This window comes from Penicillium macrosclerotiorum (assembly GCF_028827735.1).
Source record: "Penicillium macrosclerotiorum strain IBT 26536 chromosome Unknown utg000011l_segment0_segment0, whole genome shotgun sequence".
Taxonomy (NCBI): Eukaryota; Fungi; Ascomycota; class Eurotiomycetes; order Eurotiales; family Aspergillaceae; genus Penicillium; species Penicillium macrosclerotiorum.
In genome coordinates this window covers 681,238-706,763 of record NW_026643090.1, presented here as the reverse complement: position 1 = coordinate 706,763, position 25,526 = coordinate 681,238, and the positions used below count along the sequence as shown (strand labels likewise).

At 50.4% G+C, this 25,526-nt stretch overlaps 9 protein-coding genes across 9 annotated transcripts; 4 read left to right on the top strand and 5 right to left on the bottom strand.

The window, feature by feature from the left end:
• Positions 1–710: 710 nt before the first annotated feature.
• On the top strand, positions 711–2,650 carry N7462_011221 (putative autophagy protein (Atg22); the record flags this gene model as incomplete). Its single annotated transcript, XM_057082935.1, has 5 exons — positions 711–874; positions 937–971; positions 1,054–1,809; positions 1,877–2,226; positions 2,282–2,650. 5 exons carry the CDS (start codon positions 711–713, stop codon positions 2,648–2,650), a joined length of 1,674 nt encoding a protein of 557 aa, XP_056928290.1.
• A 380-nt stretch (positions 2,651–3,030) lies between these two features.
• N7462_011220 (uncharacterized protein) lies at positions 3,031–4,632 on the top strand (the record flags this gene model as incomplete). Its single annotated transcript, XM_057082934.1, has 1 exon — positions 3,031–4,632. One exon carries the CDS (start codon positions 3,031–3,033, stop codon positions 4,630–4,632), a length of 1,602 nt encoding a protein of 533 aa, XP_056928289.1.
• A 1,050-nt stretch (positions 4,633–5,682) lies between these two features.
• N7462_011219 (sugar porter family MFS transporter) lies at positions 5,683–7,462 on the top strand (the record flags this gene model as incomplete). Its single annotated transcript, XM_057082933.1, has 3 exons — positions 5,683–5,785; positions 5,828–6,935; positions 6,991–7,462. The coding sequence occupies 3 exons, from the start codon at positions 5,683–5,685 to the stop codon at positions 7,460–7,462; spliced, it is 1,683 nt and encodes a 560-aa protein (XP_056928288.1).
• Positions 7,463–7,859: 397 nt separating this feature from the next.
• Positions 7,860–9,023, bottom strand: N7462_011218 (KRR1 small subunit processome component; the record flags this gene model as incomplete). The annotated part of the gene is made up of 2 exons (XM_057082932.1): positions 7,860–8,894; positions 8,964–9,023. 2 exons carry the CDS (start codon positions 9,021–9,023, stop codon positions 7,860–7,862), a joined length of 1,095 nt encoding a protein of 364 aa, XP_056928287.1.
• Positions 9,024–11,289: 2,266 nt separating this feature from the next.
• Positions 11,290–12,738, bottom strand: N7462_011217 (class I SAM-dependent methyltransferase; the record flags this gene model as incomplete). The annotated part of the gene is made up of 7 exons (XM_057082931.1): positions 11,290–11,471; positions 11,526–11,764; positions 11,863–11,984; positions 12,177–12,242; positions 12,298–12,459; positions 12,518–12,638; positions 12,734–12,738. 7 exons carry the CDS (start codon positions 12,736–12,738, stop codon positions 11,290–11,292), a joined length of 897 nt encoding a protein of 298 aa, XP_056928286.1.
• Positions 12,739–18,488: 5,750 nt separating this feature from the next.
• Positions 18,489–19,729, bottom strand: N7462_011216 (uncharacterized protein; the record flags this gene model as incomplete). Its single annotated transcript, XM_057082930.1, has 3 exons — positions 18,489–18,697; positions 18,776–18,983; positions 19,115–19,729. The coding sequence occupies 3 exons, from the start codon at positions 19,727–19,729 to the stop codon at positions 18,489–18,491; spliced, it is 1,032 nt and encodes a 343-aa protein (XP_056928285.1).
• A 417-nt stretch (positions 19,730–20,146) lies between these two features.
• On the bottom strand, positions 20,147–22,982 carry N7462_011215 (gamma-tubulin-complex subunit SPC97; the record flags this gene model as incomplete). Its single annotated transcript, XM_057082929.1, has 4 exons — positions 20,147–20,228; positions 20,287–20,504; positions 20,561–22,548; positions 22,634–22,982. The coding sequence occupies 4 exons, from the start codon at positions 22,980–22,982 to the stop codon at positions 20,147–20,149; spliced, it is 2,637 nt and encodes an 878-aa protein (XP_056928284.1).
• A 72-nt stretch (positions 22,983–23,054) lies between these two features.
• On the top strand, positions 23,055–24,423 carry pup2 (proteasome core particle subunit alpha 5; the record flags this gene model as incomplete). The annotated part of the gene is made up of 4 exons (XM_057082928.1): positions 23,055–23,167; positions 23,495–23,645; positions 23,732–24,075; positions 24,144–24,423. The coding sequence occupies 4 exons, from the start codon at positions 23,055–23,057 to the stop codon at positions 24,421–24,423; spliced, it is 888 nt and encodes a 295-aa protein (XP_056928283.1).
• Positions 24,424–24,946: 523 nt separating this feature from the next.
• N7462_011213 (uncharacterized protein) lies at positions 24,947–25,213 on the bottom strand (the record flags this gene model as incomplete). The annotated part of the gene is made up of 2 exons (XM_057082927.1): positions 24,947–25,036; positions 25,106–25,213. The coding sequence occupies 2 exons, from the start codon at positions 25,211–25,213 to the stop codon at positions 24,947–24,949; spliced, it is 198 nt and encodes a 65-aa protein (XP_056928282.1).
• Between the last annotated feature and the right edge of the window lie 313 nt (positions 25,214–25,526).

The window sequence follows — 25,526 nt, the reverse complement described above, 5'->3', positions numbered from 1 at the left end:
CTGGTTCGATATTTAGGATTCAACAAACCGCCTCAACGGTGATCATTCACACCGGACTATGGGATTGCGATACGGATCGGCTTAGACATATTTCTCCTTCAATTACTTCGGTATTAATTCTTTGCTATGCAGTGTCTCTGACGCAGACTTCCAAGGTGAGATCCTTGCCTGGGGCTGTTTCAATGACAGCCCATTAATTATGCACATAAATCTGGAAATCGCAAAAAGCAATGCTCATTTATTGGGCCTGATTGTATCGGTCATTGCCTGCCAAGTTCTCTTGGAAGGTTTGACGAGACATTCCGGGGTCGAGTTTCCATCCAATCGTGCCTTGTCAGGACAGGCAATCAGATCCGCGTCAAAACACGGCGAGATAGAGGGACCCCTGCAATCCGCCAATGAGTGGCCTCGCAAAAATGACCGTTGAGGGTGATAGGCCTTGATTGAGTGTGTTGAGCCGACTAAGCACTCACTAGCCCCGACCGAGATTGTGGCGTCCAGCAATCCAGATTGTTATCGCCCGATCGGCAGTGTCTATCAATGCTACTGGCTTTGCGGCATGGAGAGTTTGGGTACGCGGGGCAAAAGCGGCCGAACGCGACATTGAAAAAGAAGGGACATTCCTGGGTAAAAAAAAGACCCCCTCTCCAGCGTTTCTCAAGCGTTTTTTCGTGCGTTTCACCTTCTCCGTTGCCCTCTGAGAACGAGCCATGGATCACATCAAGGACAGCACTCTCTCGGCAGTCGAGGTGGATCGGGAGCGGGAGGCAGCACCGGCGATTGAAGCTCTGGACAGTCTCAAACAACCAGTTGCGCCGGATCAATTCGAGGAGCAATACCGCACGAGCCGGACGGAGATCTGGGCTTATTATGCGTGCGTGCGATCGTTGGGCTTGCGAGAGGAACTTGAGGAGACTTAACACCCCGTCTCAATAGCTATTATATTGGCAACAATGGCCTGTCACTCTTCAGTGCGTTCTGACCTTTTTCCCCTTTTTGCCCGGCTCGCGCTATGAAGCAAAAAACCCATCTAATGAGCCCTCAACCCGCCAGACTTCGCGCCCACAGCGTTCCAAAACCTGCTATACCAAGCCGCCCCCTACGATGGAATCATGGAGTTTGCGGGTCGTCCCCGCTCAGTCAACAGCATTGTGCTCCTATGCAACGGAATCTCGTTCGCTATTCAGGTCGTTGTCTTTTTGTCCCTCGGTAGTTTTGCCGATTTTGGCCATTGGCGTCCCAATATCTTGCTTGGGCTCTCGATCCTTGCCTATGCGATTGGTTTCGGCTGGCTGGGAGTTCATACCTCAGGTAAATGGGAGGTCGGGGTAGGATTATACATCGTCGGCCTGATCGCCTATCAAACCACGTTGACTTTTTGGACTGCTGCCTTCCCCGGTCTGGCGCGCAATACAATCGAGTTGAAAGAAAAGGCCGATGCATATATAGCTGGCACAGTGACCCGCGATGAATACGATTATGCCGACATGATGATGCGCAGTCGCCTCGCCAATACTGCCTTCTATGTCCAGTCTGTGGGCGAGCTTTTCATCCTGGCTGTCATAGTTGGCATCATGTTTGCCTTGAATGTCAACGCAAGTGAAGCTAACAACAATTGGGGTTTGAGTGTGTTGATTGCTTTTGCATCGGGTGTCTGGCTGCTTGTATCGCTGCCATGGTTCTTTCTTGAAAAACGCCGCCCCGGCCAGGATCCCGGGAGACGTGGTGTACTGGTCGCAGGCATATGGCAGGTTTGGCATGCGATGAAGCAGATTTGGAAGCTGAAGCAGAGCTTGATTTACCTTATCGGTGAGTCTAGGAACCATGCCTAGATCGAAAACCCCCATATTAATCTCAGTTGGTTGCGAAATAACAGGCTATTTCCTTCTGGGGGATTCATTGAACACCACTGTGACCGTTATCTCAACTTTACAGAATAGCATTGTTGCATACAACACTCTCCAGCTGACGTATCTCCTCATTGTTGGGATTGCAGCTCAGGTCAGTCTTATACTCGGGCACTATCTCCAGATCCAAAATTTTAACCGTGCAGTTCAAATCCAGGCGGTCGGAATCTATTCTTTCTGGTTCATTCAGCAGCGTTACCAGCTAGGAACTAAGGCTATGTTCAACACTATCGCATTCGGAATTATTCTCCTAGATGGTTGGGGTATGATTGGGATCTGGACTAATAAATTCGGATTCCACAATGTCTGGGAAGTCTGGGTCAGTATCAGTCTGTTTATAAATTCTTAGCTTGACACTCATACCTCATCTACAGGTCTATCAAGCATTCTACGGACTCTTCATCTGCCCGTGGTACAGCTATTCGCAAATCATGATTTCAGAAGTCACCCCGCGTGGCCATGAGTTTCTGTTCTTCAGTCTCTTCAGCATTATTGGCAAGACTTCATCCTTCATCGGCCCTATTGTCTCGAGCGCTATCATCGACGCAAGTCCGAGTGGCAACTCTTCGACTCCATTCTATTTCCTTTTCGCACTGAGCTTAGTCAGCTTTGGAATTCTGTTTTTCGGGGTTGATCTGAAGAAAAGTCAGGAAGAGCAACAAGCTTTTTTACTCGAGAAGATGCGCCATCTTGAGAATAGCACATCTTCATTTCCGGAGGGGAGACTATCCACTACTGTGTGATTATGACTGCCCATGGCACCTATGAAATTCATTACAAGGGGCGGCGTTCGAACGACATTGACAATTTCCTTGTTCATGATATATTATCGTTATTGAGAAAAAAAAATATCTAAGTTATTTGATTAAAGTCAACCTTAACCTTTGTTAAATAAAAGGAATCCAGTAATCGATAGTCGTCTAGAATGTTCGGATCAAGTGTTGATTATGCACTTTGTAGGGGTCGCCTGAATGGCTCGGGCCCGAGATGTGAATTGGGTGGAGTTCTCGGCGCCGAACGAAGTCTCGCTTTACATATAAAGCTTCTTCTGTAGGTGCTAAAATCAAGCTTGTTCACGCTCGGGTCTTTGATAATCCTACGAAATTGAGGTGTACACTATTAAATGTCTTCAAATACTCATGAACCTGTTATTGTGGTTGGCGCCAGCCTGGTTGGACTGTCCGCAGCTCTGTGCTTAGCCTCGCACCAAGTGCCAACCATCGTCCTCGAAAAACACTCTGGCATCTCAAAACACCCTCGCGCTATTGGGTTCACCGCCCGAACAATGGAAATTTATAGATCTCTTGGTATCGAGAACAAGGATCCCGCGCCGGAGGATTTTGTTCTCGAGCGTGCTCATGTTGAGAGTATTACCGGGCAATGGCACAGCAGTTCATCATGGGCCGACACGGAGAAAAGCTCGAAACCTTGGAGATCCCAGGAGACTGCTTCAAAACCTTCCGTTTCTAAGAGGGAATATTCCGCTTCCCGGGGATCGGCTATTCCGCAAGACAAATTGGAACCAATGCTTGAGAGGTTGGCCCTTGAGCGTGGTGCAGACATTCGGCGACAACATACACTTTTGCGGGTTGACCAGGACCAAGACGGTGTGATCGTCATCGCGAAAGACGCGCATGGGAAAGAAATCCATATTCGAGGCTCGTACCTCATTTCAGCAGACGGGAACCGTAGCTCTGTCCGCGAGCTACTGCAAATTCCCCGAAACGGCCGCGGCCACATGCAATATCTTCGCAGTGTATTGTTTCATGCCCCATTGGAACAATGGACAAAAGGGATCGTCCAATTTGATATTGAACAACCTGGCCTCAAAGCTTTCCTGGCATCCTACAGCGACGGACGATGGGCTCTGATGTTTAAAGACGATATCGAACGCGACGAGAAGGCTCTCCGGGCTAGTATCTATCAGGCTGTCGGGAAATCCGACTTTCCCCTGGAAATCATCACCACTGGTCGGTGGGAACTTACTGCTCTGGTGGCCGACACCTTTCAGTCTGGGCGAATCTTTCTGGCCGGAGATGCTGCTCATACTTTGCCGCCAAACCGGGGCGGATATGGCGCCAATACGGGGATCCATGACGTTCATAATCTGGCATGGAAGCTCGCAGCCGTTCTCTCTGGAAGATCCTCGCCTAGACTTTTGGATACCTATGATGCAGAAAGACGCCCGGTGGCTCTTCTTCGACATGATCAAATCTTTGTTCGCACCGATTACAAAGTGCATCTGGACACTGCCGCTTCGCGCGGCGAGAAGATTGACGACGATGCCATGGAGTTTGGTCAGATTTATTTGTCCGAGGGCTTTGTTGGTGTTGACAAGAGTCTTCCAGGCGCATTGAAGCCTGATGAGTGGAACGGCCAACCTGGGACGCATATCCCACATTTGTGGGTTCGTCAAAATGAAAACAGGGTGCCCCTTCTTGATATTGCCAGGTCAGACTCGTGGACCTTATTCTCGGAAACTGAGGAGTGGAAGAACGTTGCGTCATCTGCAAGTGCGAAATTATCGATGCCGCTTTGTTTCATTCATATTGGCCAAGATATTATTCCGCAAGGTGACTTCCGACAGTCTTTTGGGGTTTCTGGAACAGGAGCCGCTCTTGTTCGTCCCGATGGTCATATTGCGTGGAGAGCAAAGGAAATCCCAACCAACGTGAATGAGATCTTTGAAAATGTTTTCTCCAGGGTGGCTTTTGCGAAAAAATAGGTTGAAGAAACTAATATAGCTCAAGGTCCTTTTTCAGGGAAATACATATTGAATCTATGCGTTTTACTGCACAACATCGACGATGTCTCTAGAGTGATGAATACCATATTCTTGACTCATGGTGTTTTTATTTTTGATATTTCGTAGAATGTAGATTCCCATTAAAGAAAAATATGTACTCAAACCGCTTCGCTCTATTTCTAGTCGAATCTCAAACGCGAATTCCTCTCCAGTATGCCGTAGATGGCCTGAAGGTTTAAACGTACTCCGTCGGGTTTCATCTTGGGGCTAATTCAGTACGACGTGTTTTCATAACCAGGTGGGATTCCTGCAGTTTGCCGTAGTCGTACTCAAGGTGAGAACTCAGTGCTGAAGAAATCGTTCTTGTGGCAGTTCGGCCATGAGCCCTGGGCCATGCGTTGGACTCCTCAAGCAACGTCACACAGTCATATTAACATGGGGCAAAAGGTCCTACTTAATGATCGATGTTGTTGATAGGGAAACCTCCGTCAACTGGCGCCAACAACGCCACCGTCTGCGCAATTAGATATGCATGTTTCAATCAGCGAATCAACATCCATAGAGATCCAGTGGTGTAGCCATTGCCCTTGCACTTCCAGGGAGACCAGTTGACTCCGCAATTTCCTCCCATTGGCCACAAAGTCCCGCTATTTGCCCGGCCTATTGTCGGGGCACTTGATATTGGAGAATAAGCTTCCAGGTTCCCTTAATTCTCTACGAATAAACCTATGACTTCTCGATGACAGCCTGTCTCATGTCTTGCCGACTCCATAAGAATTCATTTGACTCCATGAGAAGCGCAACCACGCATGTGTCACCGTTGCCTCCGAGATGACTTGCATTGCTGACGGCACCTTCCATTTTGGGCCCACGTTTTGTGTGCATTTCACACTTCACACTTCTCATTTCTCCCTTTTCACTTCTTTCTCCTCTTCTTTCTTTCCACCCTGCTGCGCTTTCTTTCTCATCATAAAATCACCAATTCTCCAAGTGTGCTCTCTCAAACTCCACCTCTGTTACCCATGAGACATGGCGAATTCTCGGCACCTTCGGGGCACCGCCGACTTGAACCTCATAGAGGCTCCTGTGACCTGGCGTGCCTACATGATCTGCGGCTGTGCCAGTTTTGGAGGTATGCTTTTGTGAAAATGTGTATAATGCCATGGACTAACAGAGCAACCCCTCCCAGGCATCCTTTTTGGATATGACTCCGGTTACATCTCAGGCGTTCTTGCCATGGACTACGTTACTGAGCACTTTGGTCACGCTGTTCCCAAAACCAAAGAGAACCCCAATGGATATGTCATCTCCAGTTCTCGCAAGTCTCTCATCACCTCTATCCTGTCTGCAGGTACTTTCTTTGGTGCACTGATTGGTGGTGGTCTGTCTGAGCGAATTGGCCGTCGTATCACTATCATGCTCTCGTGCCTGATCTTTGCCATCGGTGTTGCTGTTCAAGTTGGAACTGAGAATGTCGGTGGGCTGGTGGCAGGCCGTGCAATTGCTGGTCTTGGTGTCGGCGGTGTCTCCGCAACGGTCATCCTGTATGTTTCCGAAATAAGCCCTCGCAAAGTACGAGGCCTGCTGGTTTCTGTCTATCAATGGGCTATCACGATCGGTTTACTAGTGGCTTCTGGTGTTGATCAAGGCTGCAAGGACTTGGACACGCGGTCTTCATACCGTATCCCAATTGCCTTGCAATTCATTTGGGCCGCAATTCTCGCCGCGGGGCTCTTCCTTTTGCCGGAGTCCCCTCGATACTATGTTCGCTGTGGCCGGATCAATGATGCTCTTCGCTCTCTCGAAAGAGTCCGTCGTCAACCTGCATCAAATCCTGCAATTCAAGCCGAGCTTGCCGAGATTCAGGCCAATTTCGAGTATGAAAAGCAGATTGCAAGCACCTCTTGGGCAGACTGTTTCAAGGGCGGGCTATCTCCTCGTGGAAACCTCCGGCGAGTGATTGCCGGTACCTGTCTGCAGATGTTCCAGCAATGGACTGGCATTAATTTCATTTGTAAGTTTTGGTTCTTTGCAAATATGCTGCCACTTCTAACATGTCTAGTCTATTACGGCACGACGTTTTTCAAGTCGGTCGGCCTGAAGAACCCGTTTCTGATCTCGACCATCATGAACGTTGTCAATGTTGGAACTACCCCGGCAGCATTTTACATGATCGAAGCATTTGGACGACGCACTCTACTTCTTTGGGGTGCTCTTTCCATGTGCATTTGCGAGTTCATAGTAGCTATCATCGGGGTCACCATGGAGGGGAGCCAAGCAGCGTAAGGTTCACGAATGCGTCACTCTAGGCGATCGTTTTATTGACTATGAATATAGGAGCACATGTTTAATCGTCTTTACTTGCCTCTACATTGCTTCCTTTGCCACCACCTGGGGTCCTGCCGCTTGGGTCGTCATCGGCGAGATCTATCCTCTCCCAATTCGAGCCAAGGGTGTTGCCCTTGCCACTGCCTCCAACTGGCTCTGGAACTGCGTCATCGCGGTCACTACCCCATACATAGTGGATGAAGATAAAGGAAACCTGAAGGTCAAGGTCTTTTTCGTTTGGGGCAGCGCTCTCTTTCTATGTTTTCTATTTGCCTTCTTCGTCATCCCTGAAACTAAAGGCCTAACTCTAGAACAAGTTGACAAAATGCTTGAAGAGTCGACCCCAATGACTAGTGCCAAATGGAAACCTCACGATACCTTCGCACACGAAATGGGTATGACCGATAAAGACGAAGCCAAAGTCAGTACGGAGGAGCACCTGAAATCTACCGGCTTGTCTGAGCAAACTCACCCTGTCTAAGGCTCGCTCGTCTATCGCGAAAAGATGCATACCTACCCGATTATCAGTTTTTTGTTCTGCTGTTTCTATTATGCAATTCTCTTTAGTTAGTATTGCTCTGTCTAATGAATGGGGACTGGAGGAATGGAGTTTTGCAATTGAATCCAACATGGATTCGTTCGAGCCTATCTCGCAGATTTAGCTGTCCTTATTGTAATAGCTTTGCCATTATTAACATGCGTTCTCATTCAGTAATTGATGTACAATCAATGCTCAAAGATTTTGCGTGGTATTGGTCATTTTACAGTAATCGAGCCATTTTGAAAACATCCCCGAGTAGAAGAAAATAGATATGAACGCCAGACCCATGCTCTGCCAGAAGCGCCGAAATCCAAAGAACATAAACCCCGCAGACAGCTTACTCCTCGTCGGAGACCGCCTTGGACTTGCTCTTCTTCTTCTTCTTTTTCTCTGTGCGTTCGGCAGCATCCTCTGCGTCGATATCGCCGTCGGCATCTCGCTTGCGCTTGCTCTTCTCCTTCTTTTCCTTCTTCTTCTTCTTCTCGCCATCGATATCGGCAGGTGTTCGTTCCTCGGGCGCAATAAAGTCCTTCTCGCGCTCGCGCATCTTTTCCTCGCGCTTTTGGCGCTGACGCTCGACAACCTCTTCCTTCTGCGCACGGTCTTTGGCCTCCTTGGAGAGGAAGTATTCGCCGGACTCGATCTGCAAATCGACCTTGCTCTTCTCGGGTGCAGGAGGGAACGGTGTGTACACCTTCTTTGTCTTGTCGGTGACATTGAAGGGCATGCGGCGCTTAGACAGGGTGCGCTTCTTGAAGTTGGGGAGGAACCGGTCCCACGACTCGTTCGCGAGTGTCGGGTCCTTTGCCAGCTCACGCTTGATCATTAATTCCTTAATGTGGTAGATCGGGTGAATATTCGCCATGCAGTCGTCAATGATGCGTCGAACCTCTTTCAAACCCTTGAACGGACCCATCACGGACACCGTGTTACCCTGGACCAGGATGTATGTGCTGGTCAAAAGTTCCAGTGCCTTCAATGTGGATCCACCGGGGCCCAGAATTCGCTGCCGCCGCTTCACAAAGCGCTCCTTGTTCCGCACCTGGTTGCGGATCTTGATGATGTCGCAGGCGACACCGTCTTCGAGAATCTTCAGAGCCTGGGTGACTGGAACGCTTCGGGCAAGGAGCTTGATGAGGTCGCGCGCCTTCAGAATCGCGGCCGGGTCGAAGGTCTTGCGAGTAGTCTTCACGGTCATACTACCCTCCACCAAATCAAGTGTGCATGCGATACCCTCCTTCTCCAGCGACCGGGTAATCACCGGCCATGCTTCCTTCAGATACTGCTCGCGGTATTTGGGGAAAAGGGTCATGAAGGACGACTCCTCCACGAAGTTGCCGGCAACATTGTCTTCGGGCTTGAACTGTTCGATCTAGTTTGTAAGAGAAAGAATTAGCTCAGGCTCATAGACCTTCGAAAGATTTTCAGGAAATTAGCAAACCTTCCACTTGTCAATGTCATCCGTATCCCAGGGCTTGTCTTTCTTGTAGGTCGACGGCATCGTGGCTGGTGTCGGTTCAGAAATTTGGTGACGGTTCAGATGTTCCGCAGGTCAATGAAAATCCGCGCCGACTTTTTTCTCCCCGCCTGCCGCTTTGCCCTATCGGGAAATTGTTTATGCCTTGTTAACTAGGCATGAACAATCTAGATCGGGCGTGAGATCGTGGTTTGACGGGCAGCTAGCAGTAGTTCCCTGCATATTAGAAAAAACCTAGATCGAGAATCACTGGCGTCATTGCTCTCCGCATTAATTTGACTACTGGAGCATCCTGTTGGGCTCACTCCATCCCCCCTGAGATTCCCTTTTTCTATGCAACCAATGTGTCCAACAACCCTATTCGCGCCCGTGGTATGCTAGGGCTGAAGCTTAACGTTACCATTATGCACTCTGGGAAGCCCAATATACGCAATTACAATATATTTTCGCCCCCTTGTGTTTTTCCTAGTTTATTTACAGCCCCTGGGCGGGAGACCCATCGCATTGCGGGAACCAGAGATAGTCTCGGCTCGGTAGGTCTGTGCCGTCTAAGCCATTGACTGTCGCCGAAGCATCTTACAAGTAGCACGCGGCCAGGCCAGGCGGACTATTGGATTTCATTGTCTGGAACAATACAGACCAGGCTATTCCGCGTGTAATTCAGAGAACTCGCCATGCATCGCAGTCGTTCTAGGGCCAAAGAGCATTCCAGGACGAACTCTAATAGGGCGCCCAATCCCGGGAGTTTGGGACGGGGATGGGCTCTCCTGAGTAGGGACGCAATGGCTATGGTCGGGCCCCAGAGCTCGCTTGTCCTTTGACCCTGGTAGGTCCGTCTATATGCGCCCACGCCTCACTTTCCTCCCGTGTCCAGTATATAAGGGAGGGAAAGCACACTCGGCTCGGGGTCTTCTAGGAATCGAATCACCTATTTTGGAACGCTGTTCCCTGCGGGGAGCTTGCATAACAGAAGATGGACGGGATGAGAGATAGACTTTCCCTCAAGTATCTGCAATCTGCCAGACAGGGATGATTTAAATGTAGCTTAGGGCACAAAAATTGGTTGGGCCCGTCACGTCCTGTTCTCAATCGCCTTTCTTCGCTTTTCCCTCCTCTCTGCTTAGTCTCGCCATTCATGTAGGGCAGGCATAGGAAGAGATTGAGGGAGTTCATTGGTCGGAGAATAACTTCGATAACATGAATCTGATCTCATATGCAGCCAGCATCGTTCTCAGCGAGTAGGTCGCGGGTTGGAGGGCTTTGGGTTCCCCCTGTCTCTCCTACCCGGTGGTTTGGTTCTAGAACCCCCTCTTTCACGCTCGCATAGCCACCGTGGGCTCCCCATTGCCATCTTGTCTTCTCGCACGGAGCTTCTGGCCCGTCTGTTTCGGGTTCTTATCGATATGCGGATCGATATGTGGCAAAGCCGTGCCAACGTCGCGGCTCTCGGGGATATGCCATGGTCGGGTTAAGGTTCTTCGGGAGCTTAACTGAACTACCAACAACCACGGGGAGCTTTAATTTCACAGCAAGGCTCCTCTCCAGAGATTTTTTGGGTGCATGTGTAGGCTCCATAAGCCCCACAAGAGCACGATACTTGAACGCCAGTCTCTGTGTTAGGCCGGTATCAACATGTGGCAGCCCTTAGTGTCGCCCTCGGATCTGTCTTTCTTTCGATCCTCCCGATCCGCACGAGGCTCCGATCTGTTCGATCGAACATGTGGCAACCATCTACAGCCATAGACTCCTGAGGTACGACTGACCTTCAGAAAAGACTCCGTGTGACCTCAGCAAGCCCATGGGCGGTCTGTCGCATATCAGTTTGTTTCCCGTGCGGTTTCTGTACGACCTTGCCGCTCTGCCGCAAATCATCACAAATGCGTTGACCTGTCAGGATCACTATTCAATCCACAGAAACATAAAGAACAGACGGCCAGCGCCTGTTCGGGTCATAATAGTCGTACAGAAGGCCCCAGAAGGTATAGACACAATTAAAAAATTTGTTTGACTAACCGGCTTTGGCTAATTCGACATGTATATACGGTGAAGATGCAAAATGCTACGATGAACCCCGAATCAAGATATTGTATGAGAGCGGCCATAAGCGTTGCCGAAAACACTTTTGCAGTTCCCTGTGCTGCGCAAGAACTCGACAATTGCAGACAGAACCCCCGAGGAAGAAAAAATAGAAAGATTAACGGGGGTTATAGTTATGGCTTCCGGCCAATGCAAACGTATCTGGTCATATCATCAATATTGCACTGAAGTCATGGGTTTCTCGGCGTGACACCTACAGTGGAAAGTATGCCTTCAATGAAGCATCCCTCGCCTCTTCCTGCGCCTGCTCCACCAGTGCGTTGAAACTCGATTCCGACATGTGCAACCTTTGTGTGAGAGGGTATAGGGCCAATGAATGGAGAAGTTGTTGGCTATTTGCGCTATTGTAGTGGCCGATTTCTCGCATTCTTGGATCTTTTATCATCAGTAAGTTGTTATTGAGCAAGAAATTCGACAACTCCCACTGACCTGTTGACCACGCAGAGAGGGGAAGAGGAATCATCTTCGTGTCGACCTCAACCAACCCCGCATCGGTGAAATGATTTCGCAGTCTAGATCCAATTCGAAGGTCTTTCCTATCTTCGAGGGCCCGCATGTACTGGGTACTCCATTTTCTCAGGGCGTGCTCGTCGGTGATCGAGCCGTTGTCAGATTGCACATTGAAATAGATTTCGGTCATTTGGACCCATCCTCCAGGTCTCAGCACCCTTCAAAACTCGATCATTAGTACCGGGGGTGTTGAAAAGGAATACGGCTCTGATCAGGAACTGGCGGTGACTCTCCAGCCGCTCGGGGATGTTCGCACCTAACGATGTCGCGGATATAGGATGGCCATCGAGCACGGTTAATGCCGGTCGCGAGGAGTCTAGAGTGGACGAGGTCGAAATGGTCTGAGGGGAATGTGAATGTTCGATTCAAGTCATCAACCTACGTTGTTGTTACGTTAGCGACCGCCCCTGGCTTCGTATCTCCTTGGGATCCCTTGGACAACAAAGTTGGCAATTTCAAATCAACAAGCACTCTGGAAACGAGTACTATGTCATGGAGAACGAGGACTTGTCGTTTCCCTCTCAGGATCTTGTTTGAGGTGTTGGTTGCGAAAAGAGGTTTCTCACTCACCTGAAGCCACAAGTTTTCAGGCACATCATCTGGGCTCATTTGCGGGGCAATATCTACTCCAATAACCTGGGACGACAAATGGTTAGAGAACTATCGGAATTCAGTCGACAATGTGGCTCACATCACATTCCGGGTGCTGTTCGGCAACCTCTATGGCCCATGATGCCGCACCGTGGCCGCAGTCGAGCACTCTTCGAAGACGTCGGATGGGTGGAAAGATGAGGCGGTCGTCGAAAATCCTCTGGAAAACTCGTTGCTGCTCATCCAATCGTTGTGCCTCCTCCTATTTGGGGACTGTCAGTGGAATGGAATACCGAGAGCCTTTCACTCATTCGTCCTACCTCATCCACCGGTCCGAAATATGTGCGATGGTCGATCGAGTATTTCTGGTACTCGCGGCCTTGGACCGTGATTATGTCAAGAAATTCGCGGTCTAGTTCTACCGTTTGCGAATCCGGATTCCTTTAAGAAGCCAAAGGATACATGATTAGTTGTCTTTCCGTCTGTGAAGGGGGATAGCAAAAAGGGCAACAAGAGGGGAAAGGACAATTCAGTACGTCATGGTAACCCTGGGTCCCTCGCTTCGCAAGGCGTGGACGAAAATGGCAATTCCAGCTGGTATATCGGAATGCGTTTGACCAGTTTGTTGAATGGCGGGGCTGAATTCTCCGGGCCAAGGGGTGCATCAACCTATTGTTACCAGAGAGGGGGGGGAAAGCAGATTCCTGTGTGGTTATAACTGAACGCGATCGGGAGCCGTTAGGAGAAAGGAGAATATGTTCGGCGGTAACGGCCCTCTTCGGACAGGATGGCGGCTCGAGGATCGATTCACGCTTCGTGGGCGCTTGTGAAGGGCTTGTACTGTATGAGGGGCCCCAGTCTGTACAAGATACGTACTAAATTTGTACGAATGAGAGGCTCTGGTCCGCCCAATTCGATGAACCCACGGGACAACGCTTTTCGGATGTCTGAATCCCTGTTTTCTGGGGAGGGGGAATAGCCTTTTGATAGGGGGTTTGTTCTCCGTTCCTTTTGCAGGCCCAGCTGAAGGCCTTGCGCTTCTGGACTGTCGTTGGTAATGAATGTGAAGATATGGCCGAAGACGGTCCAATGCGGCCTTGTTCCTTCCTCTCCTCCGAAACACACCTATGATCCCCTCAGAATACTTCCGCGAAGGTCCCAGTCCCAACCCAAATGGGCTTAAACAACTGCTCAATCAGACCTGAAGTGAAGAACCCTTTCTTCTCGTCTACGCCGGAAGGGGTTTGTTCCATTGAACCAAGGAAGCAGACAGGAAGGGCGGGTCGGTCCAATTACCGAGGAGTGGTTCACGAACACAACGGCAACGCCAGAATACCAAGTATACTAAGTATCAGGATAGACTCGGCTCCGTTCTGCTGCTTAAGGCCAAGCTAACAAACCTTGAGTCTAGGCGGCGGTGCCGTCAGCTAATGCATAGTTCGCCGTGCGCATATGACCTACTTTAGGCCTCGAGGGTCCAGGAGCGCCCGGCAGTGTGGATCGAGCGAATTTCAGTTTATTTTTTTTCGCCGCTACGCACTGGTCCTAACCCCGTCAGGACATATGTATTCCGTAGCTGTGGCTATGACAGTGGACATCCGATGACGTCCAGCGGCTGAGGCGCGAGTTTACAGAAAATCAAATGAAGCTGCATTCTCTACTGGTTCCAAGACGCATTGAGAAGAGGCAGAAGACCAGTCAACCAGACCAACTAACGATCTTCCTCTCCGCTGCTGTCCATTCAGATCTATTTATTGCTTTATTACAGAATATCTCCTGTGCCTTGACACCTTTGTCATGATGTAGGGGGAACTCTTGGAGCCAAGAAGACACTGGAGATATGAAACCAAAGGATATGGAAATTCCTAATACCCCATTGAAAGTCACATGGATCTAAAACCTTACAACATTCATCAATCCACAATATGTTTCAAGTCACCTCAATTTGGAGACTCCGAGCGGCCGACCGGAAAGGGGGAGGGGGGGGGGTGGGTAGTGGGGGTTTGTTCCTATAGAAAGGAAGGGCAAAGGCCAACAACACCAAGAGAAATTTGATCCCAACCCCGAGATCCTGCGGCACGGTGGTTGGACCGGTCCTTGTTACGCAGCCCAAAAGCCCTGCATTACAGATTCCAGAGGCACGGAAATGGATCTTCGCCAGCTCCCGCTGTCAGTCAAACCAAAAAAGCAGCAATTGGACCGGCAAGCTGGTGCCAGGTTTGCAATACATTCCACGTTCGGAGTGGCCCCCTGTCCCCCGGCGGCCAATGTGCATGCGAAGGCCGGGTGCCAAGTGGCTTGCTCAGCTGAGTCTTGGAGTCTCCCCAAGGCCACCATGGTAAACTGCGCCGGAGTGGGGTTGGACGGTCCTAGGACCCGGTCAACGATCAGCACACACTCGTTGGGCTCCGTTTACTCGGGAATTGTAGTGGTGGGTGATTTATTCTTTTTTTTTCTCCTATTTCCTGCTCCTTTCCCTGTCCTCACCGCTTGTCTTGCGGGACCCGGGAAGAAGGAATGTTGGTTCGGGAGGCAGCGTGGTGGACTGACTCGCTTTTTTTTCCTATGCAGATTTCCTACAAGGATATATCTCTGTCCCCTCGGATCAGACGACAAAAGTACCTTTCGTTTTTTTTTTCCCCATACTACCATCATCCTGAGACTTACGAGCCGCATCTAGGCTTCCCATCCTGGTCTACATAATGCCAAATTTTCCCCCTCCTCAGCACGAGGAATGAGCGGATAAGATTTCCACCCCGACACAGCTCTGGTTGTCGTGGAGGTGTGGATGCTTCCTTCTGGGGCGCGGGTGCCCACCATTCCCAGTCCCTCGGGAATCTGCGAAACTTTGAAATTGCCAAAACGAGCCGAGTCCCCTGGGTACATGGGACAGGGTACAGGGTACAAGGCCATGGCCGTGGCCTGTGTACGTATTGATGAATCCGACCAATTCTCCGACTGGAATCACAAACACCATGCAAAACAAAATACCAGAATCTCCGTAAATCGAACCCACCAAAAAGAAATAGAGTAAACCCCGAGGCGAGACTGGTTTTGGTCCCACTCTACATGCAACTTCAGAAAGGAAATGAAATTCCCTTAGATTAGAAAGAAGAAGAGACAGAAAAGAAATAATAAAAAATAAAAAAATAAATACAACAACAACAACAACAACAACAACAATAGGGGAAAAAAAAGAAAAAGAAAAAGAAAGAGAAAAAAAAGAGAAAGAAAGACGATGGGGACAACTACCTACGGAGCCTTATTCCCCACGTTCGAAGAAGTTGTTGGTAAATCTACATCTCTTCAGAGGATAGAACCTGCAGGACAGTCTCCCTCAATGTGGGAGGGGTGTACGTATGGGAGGGCGGAAGGACGGGAGCACGCCGTAAATGATGTGGCCCTCACCCTGTCTTTAGGTTTTTTCTACTGTAATTTCCGGGATCCCCCCATGTGGTATTGCTCCATTTGAGTCACGGATGCCTTGCAGGGCCGATTCGTGCCGCAGGATGTTCATGCACGTCCCATGGGGCAGAAGAGGGACGGCCCCCCTTCCCGAGAGGCGAGCATCCAGGGCGTCGGGACCACGGCGCACGACAGGGGTTGATTGTATTACATGCTGTATTCTTGAGGAAAAGAAGAAGAAAATACCTAAGAGGGGGGGGGGGGGGGAGGGGCCCCTAGGGAATGCATATGCACTTGGACCGACACTATGGATGCACCTCCGGTCTGGGGGGGAGAAGGAGGGGGGGAGCCGTTGGTGTACGAACCCAGCGCCATGGTTCACTTCTCGGGAAGACAGGCCCTCAATGGCTCGGGGGCGAGGGCGGCTGGGCCCGTTAGTGTCGGCTCACGGACAGCGCGAGTTTGGGGAGGGGGTTTCTTTTTTGTTTTGACCTGGAAGGGGGTGTGGGCAGGTTGGATGGAAGTGGGAAACGATGGAATGCTCGTAGTTTCTATCATTCTTCTATGAATTGGATGCTTGCGACTCCATTGTCTATATCACCTCACACATGTCTATATGTATATCTGGAATACTATTCAGTAAATCCTCGGGCCCAGAACCTCGGTCAGACAGCGCACTATATTACTGCCGCACATCTTCCCATGCTAGCTCATTGCGTTGTGTACAATTTCGGTAGGCCCATCGATGATCGATCACTACCATCCTATCATACTATCGTTCTATCATGCTATCATCCGGTAGGCAAGGTTTCCGTTTTGAGAACCGCTGGCCCGCTGGCCTTGAAACCTCGAATCGTTTCTGGCGGGCGCCCGAAATGAAAAATGCGTTCCAAGTTCCAAAGAAAGTATGAATCCCGACATCATGGGACCAATGTAATTATCACCTCACAAAAATGGATAGTCAGAACCATCTCCCGAACGAGCTCATTTCTCATTTCAGTCTCGATCCAGAGCCCGGCCGCTAATGATCGAAACTAAAACCTCAAACCCGCGGGAAGGTTCGGTTCCCTCGTCCCGAGGAACTGGGAATCGAGCAGTCGAACAGGGCAAGAGGATCGACTGGGACACTCGTCAGCCCAGCCGACCGGGTCCATGATCCTAATAATCATTACTCATCAAACCAATGTGGAAAATCGGAATTGTCACTTCCATGACGAATGATCCAAACAACCCGGTTTAGGCTCCTGGTCTCATGTCCTATTCCCTCCGAATCCGACAGGACCGTGCCTCTGCCGTATCAGGGACGACATCTTCTTGCGCGTGGATGTTCCTCATTCTGGTGGCCGTTCGAAAGTTCGCGAACTGGGACGGTCGACAAGCAATCAATACAGAAAAGAAAACCGCGCGAACCCACCAGAGCCACCGACACGGGACTATCAACACGGCCAAACAAGAAAATTCACCCAACCCTTAGCGTGCCGCGCTGTCGGGTCCCCAGCCCCAGCAGCCCTCCAGACTGACTCCCCTCATTACTTACTCGAGCAAGTGGGCGGAGAGCTGATCTTCCTGATTGAGAAGGAGACGACGACTGTCGTGTTACTTGTGACTTTTGCCCTCTGCTTTCCACTTCCCACCCCCGTCCTCCGTCCTCCGACCTCCGTATTCCGTGCTTCGGACCATCCAGTCCGCCTCGCCCGATGTCTACTCTCCTCCTCACCGTATCGATGCAAACTCCACCCGACGCACATTGGAATGTGGCGGGTTGCTAATCGGCTCGTCCGGTGCTGAAACAATAACTAGTCCGCTCGTTGCTGTAGTCTTTTTCCCCCTCTATCCTCGCCCCCCCCCCTTCCTTCCCTTCCCCTGCTGCGTTACACAGACTGGGACCCCGGTATTAATAATGGAAAGGGACGCGCAGTCGGTCCTGGAAAGAACCGGCGACGCCGCTATTTTATATGTCGATGCATGTCTTCACCCCCCCCCCCTTTCTGCGCCACCACGGCGTTGCCCGCCTCAGTGGCGCAGGGACTTTGGGCGGATGGCGGACTCTTGAGAAGGGATCGATTGTTGCACTAGGATTGTCTGGAGAAATTGGTATCTCAGAATCTACCATCAGCTCGGTGATGCATCGCGACCCTTTTTGCCGCGTAGCCAGTATCTGAGCAAAGAACTTGACTTGATGCAGCTTTGAACTTTGTAGGGGGTCAAAGCCCGCCTCAACTCGGTCTCTCTCGTTTCGTGTCTGTCATTGGCGTCCATCTCGATAGCCATTACTTGAGAGGCTTACGACCCAGGGCCCTATCCTCCAAGCCATATTCAGAGCAGAAGAAGGCCAGAGCAGAATGAGGTTAACACTGCGTCAGTCTGTGGCAAACATGATCTCGAAGATCAAGATAAGTACGAAGACAAAGTTTGTATTCCAATGAACTTCCGCTCAAGTAGAACCGATGTGTCTCGACAGACTACACATTGAAAACCAATCAAACGCACTCGTCCAAAGGTCGCAAATGATGTCGCCTGAGAATAAATAGCATTTTCATCCGAAGCTATCTCTTGCAGAAAAACGGACCGTATCTTATACTTTGTTTGAAACAAAGCCTTTATATATAGGCCACATCTTCGCCTGTTCAACGACTATGCATAGCCATCAGCAGGAGTCATCTTCTCACAGAATCAACGAATCAAAGAACCAAAGAACCAAAACAATCGCATTCACTGAGCGGGGTATATATGAGTATGTGTAATCCAAGAGCAAAAGACACCAGTCCAGATTGATACAGGGGTTCCCAAAATGCAAGTTGAAAAAGAGTCAACTTCCCCTCGGCAGCCGACCCCTTCCCCTCCCCAAAAAAATGAAAAGATAAAATAGGCAGACAGGGTATCAATCTACCGCACATCCTCTCGTCCAGTCATGAATTTGACCGACGCAGAAACAATTCCCATTACAATCTCAATCTCCGCTTCATCGCGCGGAGCGTAGATCATAACATATTCGGCTGGAAGATCGGGTAGCGTCCCGAGACTGAGGAATGTCAGGGCGGAAGTCCCCGAGAAGGCGTGGCGTTGGCCCCATCCGGCCTCGATAATTTTGAGACCTAATTCTCATGTTAGATCAGAAACACGGAGAACAAGGGGGCTACTGGAGAGCAAATAATGAAACAGAAAAAGCATACAATCGGCCGGAGACAGAATACAATGAATTGAGTGGTCGTATCCCGTATGAAGATGAGCAACCTCGCCTTTCATTGTCTCCGCGATATCAGTGATGGGCAAGTGGTCGGCCAGGAAGAGACCATCTGCATGCATTTCCAGGTTGGATCGTTCGAATTTAACGAGATGGTAATTGCGCATCCCAAACGCACGGAATGATGTGCATAGTTTCTGAAGCGGATCCGATTAGCCCATGTCTTGTTTCTGGAGAATGGCATTCCCGCAACACGCATTCTCTCCAGCCGGACATCTCCAGTGCCCACCCCAACTCGCCGGAGAATCTGTACAAAGCCCCAACTCACCTCCATTATGTCCTCGTCCGGGATTTGCGTGATCTGCCTCTGTGGCACAACATGCGGCCCGACGACCGGCCGGCCATCTTTCTCGCGCGCATGCAGCTGCTCCTCCGACAGTGTCAAGTACCCGTCATCGCCCTTGCCGTGGCCCTCCGCCGCATCGATCCGGCGCAAATACACCTCCGTACTGAGCATTTCGCGCCCAAAGGGTTGAAACAGTGTGCGCACCGTCAACCATCCGAGCAGGTTATTGGGAATGCCTCCGGGGCCATAGGACTTGAACGTGCGGTAGTCGCGATAAGCGGCGGGGAGGAGAAAAGCGCTGCCTAACACGGCGGCTGTGCCGAGTGCGAGAGTGAAGCGGTCCTGCTGGGAGCGCGGGAAACCGATGGTACGCAGGGCGGATGCCAGCGCTTCAAGAGCCATGCTGGAGGTGTTGGCAGATGAATCCAAGGGGGCTTTGAGCTTGGAGGAGGGTTCGGCGCGAAATAAATACCCGATGTTTCGGCGACCCGCCAGAGGTTCCGCGACTCGCGAACGCTGATGGTCGTTTCCGTTTACCGTGACTTCTACTTGTTTACTGGCAATTTGACCCGAAATCTCATTGCTCGACAACTGCATTGTCTATCCTCAATTTCCTGAGAAGTAAATTCACTACTGCTGTGCTTCCAGATAATTCGTAGCCACTCCGCTTGCTCCTATCTTTCCCAGCCTCCCGGTTGTAGAGCGCGGGCCTTCCGAGATCCACCGTCGCGGGCCCCACCCGACAAGATTTCTCAGAAATGAGGTGGTATGATGTGATTCAGGCGCCCCATGCTTCTAGGATGTTCGATGCTCAACGTTGCTGAGTAGAGCGCTCCGATCGGTACGGATTGAAACTTGCTTTAGCCTCTCCGGCGAAGGCCGAGATGCACTGGGGACCGGAACGCGGACGACAGTAAGATCAGATAATCCGTCTGGGCCAATAAGCAGGTACAGATTAGGCAATAGTGCTGATATGAGATAATTGAAGTAACAGGACTCGCGTTCCATCATTGTTCAATCCTCTTTACTGATGGAGCTAAGGGAGTGCGCCAGTTTGAGCAAGACTACACTCTCGGTCGCAGCAAAATAGTTCAAGCTAGTCGAATCGTTGTTAGCATCTTCATCCGCAGGAGAACAAGCGAATCAAAACGAACCTATCCATCAGAATCCGCAGATGTCGATTGAAATGGTCTTCGTATCTTTTTAGCGTGTCCTCAAGCTTCACAATGCGTGTGGGATCAAACGGGCGAGTCTCAGTCCCTGCTGCTTGGTCGCCAGATAAGTCAGGGTCGGCCATAGCGAGTGCTCGCGCCAGAGAGGCGGCTGTCCAGGATGCAAACATGGTGCAGCAAGTCATGAGCTTAGAATGGATCTATGATTCGACTGGTTAGCCTTGCCTTGTTGTGGAGATGGGGTTTCACTCAATACCTTCAGCAGCTTGGCCTGCGTGAGCATGCATTCCTTGAGACAAGTGTCTAAGAAATCCACGTGGTCCTGCATAAGCTCGTCCACCGTCCGATTCACTTGCTTCGTGCCATTGACAAGGACCTCAGACCCATTTGCGTCGGCGCCATTGACACGATCCATCAAACCAACCCAATTAGGCTCGATAACTTCGGCTGTGCAAAAGTATAACAATTGCTGAACAAACACCAACATCTTAGCCCGCAGGTTCCATGCGCGCCGCTTCCACATCTCCAGTCGTCGGTCCGAGGATTTGTGCCGCCAGCTTGTCACTTTATTCTGGTCCTCCCAGGATGTCACCAGCAACGTTTCGAGGTGGCGCAGGGACAGAAGATGACGGAAGATCAACTGATATCTGAGAACGGTCTTGCGACTGATGACCAGCGAAAGCGGGAATGGCACTGAGTAATCCAGCTCCAGTGCATCGAACCCAACAATGTCTTTCTCATCATCCGCAGCCTGTGCGGCAGACGCTTGTTGCTTCTCTAGCGCCGCCTCCGGATGATCCTGGTCAATACCTGATACACTCACAACCTGCATCAGCCATTTAGTGAGGCCAATTTTGTTCATCCGCACCTTCACATCTTCCTTGAATGGGTCCTGTGCAGCAATACTGCCTGGCTGCCGAAGAACAAGATCTAGCAGGGATTGGAGTTTGCCTTCGTTAACAACCCGAGCGGGCTTACGCAACTCGGAGGTGCTGAGTTCAAGGAAATAAGAAAAGAAATCCGATCGGTCGAGGAAGAAATAGTGTTTGAGGGATCGGAATCGCGTCGTGAGAGAGTTTTTTGTCAGGAGGAGATTGAGCAAGGAGGCATTGGCATATGTGTAGGCGGCATTGACATTGTCGAGAAAGCGCGGGTCATCGAGCGTTTTCGGGACATCTTTGACAGCTTTGCTGACATCAACTCCGCCGCATTCTCGTACAACGTTCAGATATTTTCCTGCCAGAAGAACCTTATCCCGAACACTGTCAAGCTGAGGCGGTATCTCGTTCTCGCGAATCGTATAACGTTTCTCCCAGTATTCATCGGTGTAGTCTTCCTCAAGTTTCTCTCGTCGGATCCATTTCTGCTCTTTGACTAGAAATTCAGCATGTGGGTCTTTAATGACACCATGGTGTAGCCATTCATTGAGCATGTTCATATATGGTCGGCTGGCATCTCTCAATAACGTTTGGACAAGAGTCTTGGTAGTCGGGTCGCCTGAGAAAGTAGCCAGACGTTCTGTCAATAGTCTCAAGACATTGCCTCCTTTGCATATTTTCTTGCTGGCCATGGCACCTGGCACCAAGTCACCTCCTTCTTTGAGCTGCTCGAGAATATTATCGACGTCGTCGAAGTCGTCGATCGATTCGTCCAGATCTTGGTCCAGTAATCCATTACGCCGCAGAAGTTCTTGGCCCAGAGAGTAGAGCTGCGCCAGGCACTGACTGGTTGACATAGTATGAAGATGGAGTTGGTGCAGGGTGAATGTGGGGTTATTCAGCAGCTGGCCTTCCAACTGAGCGATAAGAATCAGATAGTCCTTAAGAATTTTGCGAATCGATGCGCAGAGTGCATGGCTAACAGCTCCGTACTCCGCGCGGCTTTGGAACTCAACAAACGCCTCCATGGCACTGTAATGTGTCGCCATCTTCAACATAGATTGGGTCAGGTCACGTAGAGTTGGATCCAAGCCCGGGGCTAGTTGGAAGATCGGGCCAGTCAAGCGGCCCTTCTCGGCAGAAGGATCATATGAGCTGTGATAGTGAATGTATTGTCCTTCGAAGCCCATAAACACGAACAAGAGATCCTCTAAGATTGCGGCTTCTTGTGCATCGGATGAAAGTTCTGGAAATGGGCGCGGGTATAATGTCTGCGGAGCGGTCGAGGCCAACGGAGGAACTGATACACGGCATGCAAGCGGAGCGGAGGAGTGAGGAACAAGTGAGGCATGGGGATCCCATGGTGCTATGAGTAAGGATATCAAGTCAGCTATCTTGATCATGGAGGTTGAGGTGCGGTGGTGTCGGCCGCATGAACCACGAGCACTCACCGTCAGTCCCTTCTTTTTCTTTTCTTTTCCCGGCTGGACTTGTCACATCTGCGTGGCTGTTCTTCTTGGTTCTTGATTTATCCCATTCCGACTCCTTGGCTGGGTTCCTCCGCACAGCCTTTTCCCTGGTTGTAATCACAGTTCGCTCTGTACGTTTCTCCGACATGGTCTTTTGGTCTCGGGAGACTCGCTGTTTCTGACTCGAAGTGCTCGTACGAAGGGGATCCTTCAAGTCCACTTGTTGCGGCGGTGCGGCACCGCGACTGGGCTTGTCGGCATCGACGCGATTGGAGACAACGCGGGGTCGCGGAGCGCTCATGTAGCTAGCGCGACGGTCATTGACGGACATAATCCCTAGAGGGGGCAGATAAGGTCATGTAGCACCGAGGATACAGTCTCACGCGCTAATAATGAACCAATCATGGAATTCGCGACAAGGCGAGCTCGACAACAACCAAACAATGATCGCGGAAGCTCGTCGGGCAGCGTGGCTGCCTCACCGCCTGAGGCCCGTCCAGGCACTCGCCAACTTGCGTAAGTGAGAGCTTCCCGCCTCCAAGAGCTCCGTCCTCCCTCCCAGTCCAAGTCCGCCCCCTCCCTCTCGTCCATCTCAGCTTTGTATTATCTTCTTCCTGGGCTCTCTCGTTCTCTTGATACCTTACGCTCTCCTCATATTGCCAGATTCGCCATCATGTTCATTGCACGCTCAGAATATGGTAAGCTTCGTCACGTCCTCCGAGCCGTTGCGCTTTGGCATTGCTAACATTGCGGATAGATCGTGGTATCAAGTACGCATCCTGAGCTCGGAATTTTGTCCTTTCTGGTTTGGAGCTCCTCTTCTGACTTTTCTTCCCTCCGCAGCACCTTCTCCCCGGAAGGCCGTCTATTCCAAGTCGAATACTCTCTTGAAGCTATCAAGCTAGGTTCCACGGCGATCGGTGTACGTCCTGCCCTGCCCACTCTCCGTCCTCCAGTTGTCGGTCATCATGAGATGTCATTCTACAATCGAACCGTTGCATGATCATCGAGTATCGAAGCCGGCCAACGCGATCCGGCTTACAAGTCCAACCCCGTCTCTAACTTTCCCCACCTTCATAGGTTGCAACATCGGAAGGCGTCATCCTCGGTGTCGAGAAGCGTGTCACATCCACCCTCCTCGAAGCATCCTCTGTCGAGAAGATTGTCGAAATTGATCAGCATATCGGCTGCGCTATGTCCGGCTTGCAAGCCGATGCCCGTAACCTTGTCGAACACGCCCGTGTCGAATGCCAGAACCATGCCTTCCACTATGCAGAGCCGCTCCGTGTTGAGAGTACCACACAGGCCATTTGCGATTTGGCTCTCCGATTCGGAGAGAGTGGTGACGACGAGGAGAGTGTTATGAGCAGACCGTTCGGTGTTGCGTTGTTAATTGCGGGTTACGATGAGGATGGACCTCAGCTGTGCGTCACGCGTCTCCTGCCTGACGTACAAACTCAGAATGCGGCTAATTCTTCATCGTAAATTTTAGATATCATGCCGAGCCATCGGGTACCTTCTACCGGTATGACGCCAAGGCTATCGGTTCCGGAAGCGAAGGCGCGCAGGCCGAACTGCAGAACGAATACCACCGGTCATTGACACTCGCCGAGGCCGAAACGCTTGTGCTGAAGACACTCAAGCAGGTAATGGAAGAGAAGCTTGATGCGAAGAATGTTCAGTTGGCGAGCGTGACCAAAGAGAAGGGATTCAGCATCTACAATGATGAGGAAATGGGCCGGGCAGTGGCACAACTGGGTGGAAATCAATAAGCAACTAGCCATTATTTGGAGGTAGACAATCAACCTTAGGGGGCCAAGGGCTCTTACCTTGCTTCTGCATGGTACCTTGAAATAAACTACACGACCTTTATTCAGCTGTGGGACCAATTCGGTCAGGCTCTATCTCTCTAGGGATGATACTCGACAGATCAACGATGCGAAGAACTTATTAAAGTTGGAAAACCACCCCAGGTAATAGGTTTTAGTCACTCGAATGAGCCTGTCGGTGAAGTCTTAGACATTCCTGACCATAATCCTTCCCGTTCAGCGTCCGGATAATTGTGTGCACATGGTATTTGGCAGGCTCCTTGTTTGTAAGTAAAACGCCCGAATGGTGGTCGAACTCGACCAAACGATGGGACTTTGGATGCGATAGTAAAAAGTGTCCTCGTTGTCGTAGCCACCGATCCATGTAAAAATAGGTTTCCTTTCTATGCACTTCGATTTGACACATTTGAGCTCGTCGGGGTCCTTCTGAAAGCAGAACAAGATAGGCGGCAAGGATCTGGAGTAGCTATGTCCACTGCGCTGTGTTTATATCCGCTCCTTTAATGCCCTCATATGGAATCACTCGATTATCCTGAAAAGCTCCAGCCATATGCCTCTATAGACAAGTAAGTCTATAGACTTGGACAGACAGATCAAAGACAATTTCCAAATGCAGTATACATACCTGATCTGCAGGATTCCACATGCCAGGTGGCATAGCAGCGTCGTGTAGATGCTGATAACGCTGAGCTGCCATTTGTAATGAGGGCTCCAAGGATCCAGATTCCGCCATTTCCTTCATCAATTATCTGACAATCTGTCAGCTAAGGTACAGGTAATTCAGAGGAAATACATCGATGTCTCCGGTATTCGGACAGCCTACATTTGGTTCGGCTCCCAAAAACGGGCTGGTTTTTATACTCATAATTCTGGAGATACACTTCATTAAGTCAGAAGCATGGATTGTGTATTCGTCTGCCTGTGTTCATCATCTACTTGATTTATGTAGTCTAGCTTCAACACATATGGACCTGTCTACACGGCAACGTAGATTACACCTGTCCAACCTTTCCACCCGTAGAATCTTGAGGGGTATTCAATCACCA